This window comes from Telmatherina bonti (assembly GCF_933228915.1).
Source record: "Telmatherina bonti genome assembly, chromosome: 12".
NCBI lineage: Eukaryota > Metazoa > Chordata > Actinopteri > Atheriniformes > Telmatherinidae > Telmatherina > Telmatherina bonti.
In genome coordinates this window covers 34,622,276-34,633,083 of record NC_136610.1, presented here as the reverse complement: position 1 = coordinate 34,633,083, position 10,808 = coordinate 34,622,276, and the positions used below count along the sequence as shown (strand labels likewise).

The following is a 10,808-nucleotide window of genomic DNA, read 5'->3' as shown; positions in this document are numbered from 1 at the left end:
CTGAAATATCTCATAGAAAAGGTGGACATATTGCCCAGTCCTAGCTGCATTTATCAGTCAGAAAACATAAAACATGTCTAATTTATTATTTATATAGCTTATAAATATCCACATCAGGTTGGTTTTATGACATATTGGACTAATTCTGCAAACAAGCTCAAAGCTTTTGGTTTTTTAAAATCCAGTTTTGACATCTTCCCTTTTGTTTTCTGGGAACTCCAAACAGATTGAATCCCTCAGACTGTGTCAGACACGACCGATAAGAGATCCTTTCATCTGCTGATACAGCAGCAAGTCGTACCGATGACGGTATTTGTTTATTTCTCCCACTTCGACTCCTTTACAGAACCAGAAACACTCCAGTGATCCCGCCGGGACCATTTAGCCCCACGTAGGTCTCACTTCGCTGCATCTGAACTTCTGGTGATCTGCTCTCTGCAGCTCCTCCTCATTTTTACAACACATGTACACTAATTTTTAATGTTCATAGGCAAATAGATTATTTTTGTGAATTTATGTCAGAGTTTAAGAAATATTTTGGAAGAAAGGTTTAAAGCATTTTTTTGTAAGCCGTTACAAACATGCAGTGTTAAAACTTTTATCATACTGTTCTCTTTTTTAATAAAACAATAAACATCAGAATGGTGTCTGTGAGAAGTATGTTAAGCTTTTAATAAGTACAATATTAGAAAGGTTTTTATCTGGTCCACCTTGCCAGAACCGCCTTGTCCTGGACTTTCTGGAGCCGCATCAGCTGGAATCTTCTATTTTTCAATCCCCAAAGCTCCTTCTGGAACCAAACACGTGAAATTTAAAAAAAAACACATTAAAAAGATCACATTTACAGCTGTGCTCATATGTATTCATCCCATTTCATTAAAGAAAAGGCTGAATTTACAACAATCACTCAAATAACTGGAGACTTAAAAAAGGAACAATAACTAAAAATTTGCAAAAATATAATTTAGTAATATAAGACACTGTTTTTTCATTTAATTGAGTTGAAGAAATAAAAAACAAACAAATGTGTCCTGGACAAATTAGAGACTTTTCTGTTGAACAGTGGGACAAAATACCTGCCAACAGGTGCAGAAGTCTGACTGAGAGGAACAGAAAACACCTGACTGGAGCGGAAACATTAAAGGATTGTTCAACTAAATATTACTTTATGACTGATATGTAATATATTATCTTATTTGTTTGCTTTTGTAAAAAAAAAATTTCTATTGAATCAGAATTAGAAAATGTCATGATTTTCATAAAAACTTTTGAGCTATTATAACTTTAGTCAATTTCAGCTTATTTTACATGCAGCTGTTTTTTTTTCTTCCTATATATATATATATATATTTTTTTTTTTAATATATATATATATAAAAAAAATTAAAATATATATAAAAATTAAAAATATATATATATATATAATATATATAAAATATATATATATATATATGTATATATATATAATTCTGCATATGTATATATATAAATATATATATATATATATATATATATGCAGAATTTTATTTATATATATATATATATATATATATATATATATACATTATATATATTATATATATATATATACATTATATATATTATATATATACATATATATTATATATATATATACAATATATATATATATATTATATATATATATATATGCAGAATTTTATATATATATATGCAGAATTTTATATATATATATATATATATATATATATATATATATATATATATATATATATAATGTGTATATATATATAATATATATAATGTGTATATATATATTATATGTGTATATATATATATATAATATATATAATGTGTATATATATATATATATATATATATATATATATATATATATAATTTTATATGTATATATATATACAAAACCAGAATTACAAAATAATTTTCATAATTTTTTTTAGTTATTACTTAAGTCAATTTCATCTTATTTTACAGGCAGCTGTTTTTTTCCCCTCTTTTAATGAAAGGGTATGAATAAATATGAGCAGAACTGTAGATTGATGAATCAGACTGTAGGTTCGGCCTCTGCTGCCACCTACAGGCCAGCATCACTAACTGCAGGTGTTTTCAGACGGAAATTAGTTGCAACAGTCCTGCATCAAGGTCACAGCTCAGCTCGCCATAGTTTCCACAATTCAGCCAGTTTCTCAAAGAAATGTTTACATTTTCTCCCAAAAAGAGACTGAAATACATCTGCAACGAAAAGACAAGTCTGAAGGGAAAAAAAGAAAACCCCAAAACATTGTAAAACCAGTTTGACTTTTATTAAATTAAAAACGATGGGATGACTCTTAAAAGGGAGGGAAAAACTCTGAGATAAATGTACCTTTCTTTCTGTTAACCTGTCAGAACAGCTGTCTAACATTTTAACATTTCCTCTCACTTCTCACCTTGAACTGATTTCCTGCAGCACAAATCTGAACCCTTGTCTTTCACACAGGAGATGCTGCACTTCCAGGAAACGGTCTGCAGTTTCATACGTAACTAGTTTCAGTGACAGTTTGCATGGACAGCTGCTAAAGACCGATGTGTAGCTGAGATGAAACAACAAAACAGGTTATTTCTTCTTTTTAACTCCTCATACAAAAGATATCTAAAGGACAGCGGTGTCCCTGCTCAGTTCAGAGGGACAAAAAGGGGCAAATGTCTCAGTATTTTAAGACTCCAAAGCGATTACATATGGTACATACAAACAAATCTGCTTGGAAAAACAAAAACAAATAAGGGTTGGCACAGTCAGTGTTAAACATGGTGGTAACCACTTTATGGACAGATGCAGTTTTGGACAGCAGTATTAGTTTATTTACAAATAAAAATGGAAGTAGAGGAAGGTGATCAGTTCCATCCCCCCTCTGGCTAACAAAAATCAGATCCTATCTGACGGATGTGAACGTTGCAGGCAGTCTCAGTGCAAATGCTCCAGCTTGCGTAGCCGGATGGGGTTGGGAAGAGCCTGCTGGTTGCGTCCCGAGGACGGCTCCTCCTCCAGCGTGCGGAAAAGCACTCGACCTCGGTGGTTGAAAAGGTAAAAGGATGGGTGGTTCCTCAGTGTGTCAAACGTTCTGAGGAGGAAAAACACAGAGGTGGATTGTCATGAGAAGACTTCTGGACCGCATTAAGAGGTGATTAACTTGGAGAAGAGGATCACATTAAAAGTCTTTGTAGTAAACTGTGTTTAGGTCATGGAAGCGCTCAGATTCCACCGTCACACTGGTGTGTTCCAACAATTAACATCTTCATCATTTGGTTACTTTCCTCTGTATCTAGAGAGAAACAGCACTTTCTTTGTATGCATCACTGTTGACATTACTGATTAACAAAAAACATTTAAACACATATATAATAAGTGGCAGAAACTGTAAATATCTTATGTTAACCCCCCCCCCCCTTTTTTTTTTTTTTTTTGTTTTATTAAATCAGCATTTAAACAAAGTCTGATCTTTACGTGTTTTTAAAAGAAGCACCGCGGCACATGGGATGTTTTTAAAGACGCCAGAAAAAAAGGGTTTGTTGGTGCTCCGGGACTGGTTAAAGGGGTGCTATGATGGCATTTGGAGTTTTCTGAGCTTTCTACAGTGTTACAGTGTTGAATCCTCATCAGACATGTGAACGACACTGTTTTTATTATCACCTAAACGCATGTTTGAGTTTGAGTTTGAGTTCCAGCACACTCTACGTTCGGTTTCCATGGCGACGAAAAACGCGTCGTTTTAGAGAGTTTTTTCTACTTGGAAATCCTTGTGACGTCCCGGGGGATAAGGTTCGGTGATTGGTTACCTTCTACTGGTTAACAAGGGCATGTACAAATACATCAGGCGGGTGGAAAACGTGGGATAAAGTTATTTCCAACGATGGCTGGTGAGTTTACCAAAGAGAGACATCCTGCTGCATTCGTTGCTGTGGGTTGCTGTTTTCCACTTCGTTTTCAGGCTCTGATTCAGGTTCCAACATGTAGGACTGTATGCTATGTGTTGACATTGTAGTTTGTTTTTTTATTGAGTTCATATTAGCCTAATCCTTCTGTTTATGAGATGTTACAATGACGGTGAAAGCAGGTGCGGTGTGCGCTCCCGATGTAGTGCAGTGGCGGGAGGCGGGGCTTAATGCGGAAGAGTCTCAATCCACTCGTTTTGCCCACAGGCTGATCTGACAGCCTACGGAGAGGGTCGGTCTGAAGTAAATAAAGCCATTTGTGACAATAACTCCATCAATCCCAGTCCTTCTGGTCTCAGAAATAAAAATAAGTTAGCCTGAAATGCACAGAATAGTTCCACTTTAAGGTAAGAAAACCAGTGTCTTTGCCCCACACTGAACAGTAGGGATGGGAAAATCGAATCGAAAATCTGGATTTTTTTTGCTTCACAATTTTAAAATAGATTTGTTAAAAAAAATTTTTTTTCCCCCCAACTAAATAAAAATAATCCATTAAAATTTTGTCATTTTTATCGTTTTTATTGATCTTTTAACTAGTCTTCTTGGGCATCGTAGCAGCAGAATGATGGTCTGACTACTGTGTTGTTTTTTCCCCTCATTGAAATCAAGTAAAATGATGAGGGAAAAAAAGGGTTTTATACTTTTAATTTGTTTTTAATCTACAAAAAATCAGCAATATCAAAGAATTTTGAGAATCGCAATTTAAATCGAATCGACACCCAAAAAAAATCAGAATCGAATCGGGACAAAAGCATATCGTCACAGCAATGGTGTTTATAGGAGAACGCCAAGGATGCTGCTGCCTTTTCAGAATGAGAATCTTATCACGTTTGATGGTAGTATCATAGTTTCTGTTTTAGTTTATCTAAACCAGTGTTTTTCAACCACTGTGCTGCGGCACACTAGTGTGAGGAGAGACATCATCAGATGTGCCCTAAGAAATGACCCAATTTCACCTCATTGTTCTGAAAAGCAGCTCTGTGTGTGATAATAAAATTCCTTCTTCTTGTGTTTATCTGATTTCTGTTCAAGAGGCTTTGACGAGATGGATTTTACATTATTCATATGGACTTTAAAAAAAAAAAAAACATTTTGGTTTGTGGTGTGCCTTGTGACTTTTTTGCCTTGGCTCAAAAAAGGTTGAAAAACATGGATCTAGACGACCAGGTCCAGCAGTCAAATTATCAGTGAATTTAGATGGGAAGTGTCAGGACATTTAACTCTCCCTCTATTACAGCCATTTAATTCAGCCCTGCAAGTTTTTAACATTTTCTGCTCCAACACACCGAAATGAAATGGATCCAAAAGACTGAAGTTCTGCAAAATGATGAGTTCAGGCGTCATGATGTCATGAATTCAGGTGTGTTGGAGCAGGGAAACAATGAAAACCTCCAGGACTGTCATGAAGAGCCTTGCTTTATACCAAAGAACAGTAAGAAAAATAAAGTTTTCTTTTTTTTATTTAATTTTTTTAAAAAGGCCTCTGCATTTAATGAACTTTTAAAAAATGTGAACGAATAATTTCCACCTGCAGTCCCTGGCAGATGAAGGAAATTCAAAACAAAAAACCACAATCATGACTAGGATGAATCTGCACCATCCAACACTAGGAGACATGAGAATATTTGATAAAATAGTGATTGGTGGTTACACGTCTGGTTCCTCTTGGCCAATGTTTGGGTTTTTATTTGAATTATTTTGAATATGTTACAGTCTCTAACAGAGTCAAGTCTGAGTTTTAACCTGAATCCACAGCGAAGTGCAGCGTTGTGAAGCAACTGGTTCATGTGAGCAGTACATCCCAAAATCTTAGATTTTAGAAGTTTGTGTGTTGAGGATTGAGGTTTAATTCTTCCAAAATGTACTGGTCAGTAATTATTATACATGTTTTTTTCTCAGTTATGGCTGTGCAACAAATTTACATCAGCTACTGACATCGTGTCAGGTACAGCTGTGCTCATATGTATTCATCCCATTTCATTAAAGAAAAGTCTGAATTTACAACAGTCACTCAAATAACTGGAGACTTAAAAAAAGGAATAATAACTAAAAATGTGCAAAAATATAATTTAGTAACAAAAGACACTGTTTTTTCATTTAATTAAGTTGAAGAAAGGAAAAAACCAAAAACAAACAAATGGGTCCTGAACAAATTAGAGACTTTTCTGTTGAACATTGGGACAAAATACCTGCCAACAGGTGCAGAAGTCTGAGAGGAACAGAAAACACCTGACTGGAGCGGAAACATTAAAGGATTGTTCAACTAAATATTATGATGTAATATGTAATAAATTATCTTATTTGTTTGATTTTTAAAAAAAATATTTCTATTGAACCGAATTAGAAAATAATGTAATGATTTTTTTATTAATTTTTATTTATTTATTATAACTTTAGTCATTTTCACCTTATTTTACAGGCAGCTGTTTTTTTCCCCTTCTTTAATAAAAGAGTATGAATAAATATGAGCACAACTCTGTACGTATATATATATATATATATATATATATATATATATGTGTATATACACACACACACATTTTTTAAAATACAGTTTATGTAGTAACAAATATAAATGAATTCTTTTACAAAAATAAAAGAAATTTGACACATAGCTGCTCCTTTTTCAGGTCTGTGAATTTATAATATTATATATATGTAAAATTAAAATGTATTCTTTATTTTATTTGTGAATTTATATGAACTACTGAGATTGTGTCAGGTAGATGCAACTAGGGGTGTGACAATATGCTTTTGTCCTGATTCGATTCGGATATTTTGTGTGATTTAAATTGCGATTCTCACAATTCTTCGATATTGCTGATTTTTGTAGATTAAAAGCAAAATAAACGCATATTACTTTTTTTTTTTTTGCTAGTCATTTTCCTTGATTTCAAATAAGAAAAAAACATCACAGTAACCAGAGCATCATTCTGCTGCTATAATACTCAAAAAGACAGGTAAAAAGATCAATAAAAACAATAAAAATGACAAATTTACTAATGGATAATTTGTATTTGTTTGAAATAAATTTTACCCCCCTATAAAAATAAATCGATTTTTACATTTTGAAGCAAAAAAAAAAAAAAAATCCCGATTTTTTTTTTTTTTTTTACTAGATTTTCCTACCCCTAGATTCAACAGAATAGCCGCATATGTGTGTGTGGTAACATCCAGGGCTGTTACCATAAATACAGTTAAGTTGTTGTGTTGTGTGTCCCTTGTGAGGAAAGACACAAACATCGATGGTATCATGGGAGTGATGAAGAACAGACAGAAACCACTTACTTGTTTTTCAGCTCAGAGGAAGCATCCATGTCTTTAAACTCTCCAGCAATGTGGACGATGCCATAACATGTTATCACAAACGCTAAAAGGGTCTGCAGTACAATCTGTAAAGCAAAGGGAAATACAGAGGAGGGAACTTAATATTATAAAGCAGAAATGAACATCAGATTAGAAGCTACTCACGTCAATGGGAAGCGTTTCGTGCTCCTTCTCTGTGAGCCGCATGTATGACCGATCTGATGGGAGGGATTATAGTCACGTTAAAAGACACATTTTTACCAGATATTCAGCAAATATGACGGATAAGACAGCTCATTGGTGATGTTTAGCGATCTAGGATTTCATTAAAGCTGCATGACATTAAACAGAAACTGCACAGTATTGAAGATTGAGGTGTTTTATCTCATGGGAGTGATTTAAAGCTGCGCTAAGCTGCAGCGGAACCGAGAGGCCTTTCCTCATGTTTTATGCTCCTGTCCGCTGAAAACACCAACCAGGAGGAATAAAACATAGATGGCGAGGCGTGTGTCTCTCTTTGAAATGAAACTCACGCTGTGCCGCGGAAAAAGCTGAATGTGCTAAAGCAAAAAGTCCAACGCCGACAACACTTTTCCAGAAAGACGAAGCCATCTCGAAGCAGGTCGCACAGAAAGTGTGTGCGGTGTCGTAACTCGCTGCCGTAAAGCGCTGAGATCACGACTGCGTTAACACCCTCCACCCCCACCGGAATAAATATAGAAATATCGATATGTCAGCATTTAAACATTAATGATTATGTTTACGAGTAATTACACTTTTCTTATGCGAGAACATTATAAATAATAACAATGATAAAAAAGATCTGTTGGAAAACACGATATTTATCCATTCCAGTTTCAGCTAAAGCAAAAGAAAATAATTTATTTATCTTTTTTTTTTACCTTTTATTTACTTTTTTCTTTTTAATATATAAAAATACATATAATTAGAAAAATTCTCTCTCTCTCTCTCTCTATACATATATATATATATATATATATATATATATATATATATATATATATATATATATATATATATATATATATATATATATATATATAACAATAATTAAAAAAAAGAAAATCATTTCAAAATGTATCAATATGTATACTTTCTGTAATGCTGACATTGACATTTTTATTCATGTCACATGAAATTCTGGGTTAGTTTTCAAAATTGGATTACCTGTAAAAATTTTAATTATCCCCCGCTATCCTTTCAAAAAAATTGCATTTGGCTTGGATATGAAAAAAAATTGAATTTGGAAATAATAATTTGATTATATTGGCAAAAAAATCATAAATGTATAGTTTTGAAAATACACCCAATGCTTGATGCATTTAAAAATTATTTAGTTTTGTTGAAAAGGGCCTTGAAATATTAAAAATTCCCTAAAGCCCATTAACCATATGATTTTTATGATTTTTTTTAAATAATTCAGCTTTTTGAATGACAAGTGTTTTTCTTTTCCTCTTTCACATAAGTGTCCATATATATATATACATATATATGTGTGTGTATATATATATATATATATATATATATATATATATATATATATATATATATATGCTAACTTTTGTTGTTTTATGTTGTTTTACTTTATTTTCCTTCTTTCTCATGTTACAATTTTACTGCTCAGTTGCATTATATGTACCTGGAAAGCTTTTCAGTTGTGACAAGCTGTAGTTGCAATTTATTTAAATAAAGCATGAAAATAAGGCATTAAAAAAGTTCTATTGGAAAGATGGGCTAGTGTTGTGTTCGCGTTACCTCGGAAATGATCCAACTAAACTAAAAATATGTTGGTTTTTTTTATTTTTTTATTTCTACTATCAGATGTAATCTTATGTTCAATCTTGACAATATAAAATGCTTAAAATTATATAGTTAATTGAAAAGAAAGGGAGAGGCACCACAAGGACAGAGTATTTTTCTTAAAATATTTTGTTATGTCATGAAATCTTTACATTTTTTAAATTTACGGTGTAATGTAATACCGAGACGTATAAAATAAAAATGCGTAAGGTTACCAAACTTTATATAAGCTACCAAGTTGAATTTACTTTACTTCTGACCTCTTTTTCTTTGACTGCAAATGATTACATAAATATATAAATTCCGACGTTATTGCCTCCCCTGAATCTAACACAACATCCGTGCTAGCATCTGTAGCTTCCTGTTAGCTAACGCTGAGCTCTCATGTGTTGTTAGCTTCGCTACACTCCGACACGTCTACTCACTTTACCGTGCTGTTTAGGAAATAAATATTAATATAAATAATAAATATGGCAGATGCTATTCAAAAGAAATTGAAAGCGGAAATAGAAAAATATACACAGATCCAGAAAGGTGTGTTCCTGTTGGGGTTCTGGTCGTGTGCCATGTTGTATTTTTACCATATTAGGAGAGCAAGCTATACATGAAATCATGTTTAAACTTATTTAGTTAGACTTTTAAAGAAGTGTTTATGGTTGAAGAAGTCGTTATAAATGTATGTGTTTGGGAATTAACTAATATTGTGTTGTTTAGATGTTAGCAAGAGCATGTCAGCCAGACAGAAGCTGGAGACACAGCGGACGGAGAACAACATTGTTAAAGAGGTAATTCAGCTCGTTTATTCCTTTCATGCCATCCATCTATCCATATATAAATATCCATCCATCTATCCTTTTATCCATCTATATATCCACCCATCTATCCACCCACCCATCCATCTATATATATATCCATCCATCCATATATCCACCTATCCATCCACCCATCCATCTATATATCCACCCATCTATCCATTTATCTATCCATCTATATATCCATCCATCCATCCATCCATCCATCCATATATCCACCCATCTATCCATTTATCCATCTATATATCCACCCATCTATTTATCCATCCATCCATCTATATATCCATCCATCCATCCATCCATATATCCACCTATCCATCCACCCATCCCTTTATATATCCACCCTCTATCCATCCATCCATCCATCTAACCATCTTTCCATCTATTCATCTGTCCATCCATCCATCATCCACCCATCTATCCATTTATCCATCCATCCATCCATCTATCATAATTAATGGGGAAATTATTTCTGTCTCCAGGAGCTCGATCTGCTGGACAGCTCCAACACCGTTTATAAGCTTATTGGTCCTGTCTTAGTGAAGCAGGATTTGGATGAGGCTAAATCCACAGTCACAAAAAGATTGGAGTACATCAACGGTGAAATGTAAGTCAAACTTCTGTTCATTGTACGTAACATCTGTAGTTCTTCTACCCATCGTACACAATATCATGCGAGGATCTGAGCAGGTTTGGGAGTCAAAAACTTATCCTGACTGTTGTTTATATTGAATCAATGATGTTTAAAGCATAAGGAGTACTAAAAGGTTGTGCCATGCTCTTTTCCTCACATAACACAAAAACATGTCATATGTTGTGCAGGATTCCAGCTACACATTCATTCAGCTGGACAGATCAGCCTTTTAACGGCCAGTAAGGCTAATGTTGCCCAGTTTT

The 10,808-nt window shown here is 33.5% G+C and overlaps 2 protein-coding genes across 2 annotated transcripts in view; one reads left to right on the top strand and one right to left on the bottom strand.

Annotated features, from left to right (window-relative positions):
• Positions 1-2,287: 2,287 nt before the first annotated feature.
• Positions 2,288-7,941, bottom strand: mmgt1 (membrane magnesium transporter 1). The gene is made up of 4 exons (XM_079250273.1): positions 7,812-7,941; positions 7,444-7,496; positions 7,261-7,364; positions 2,288-3,101 (listed from the first exon to the last, which is right to left on the bottom strand). Exons 1-4 carry the CDS (start codon positions 7,888-7,890, stop codon positions 2,945-2,947), a joined length of 393 nt encoding a protein of 130 aa, XP_079106399.1. The 5' UTR covers positions 7,891-7,941; the 3' UTR covers positions 2,288-2,944.
• Positions 7,942-9,458: 1,517 nt separating this feature from the next.
• Positions 9,459-10,808, top strand: part of pfdn6 (prefoldin subunit 6) — a 2,737-nt gene continuing 1,387 nt past the window's right edge. Inside the window, exons 1-3 of the mRNA XM_079249498.1 lie at positions 9,459-9,633; positions 9,814-9,884; positions 10,394-10,518. Of these exons, the coding sequence (XP_079105624.1) occupies positions 9,570-9,633; positions 9,814-9,884; positions 10,394-10,518 (260 nt within the window). The 5' untranslated portion in view covers positions 9,459-9,569. The remainder of the gene's footprint in view (positions 9,634-9,813; positions 9,885-10,393; positions 10,519-10,808) is intronic.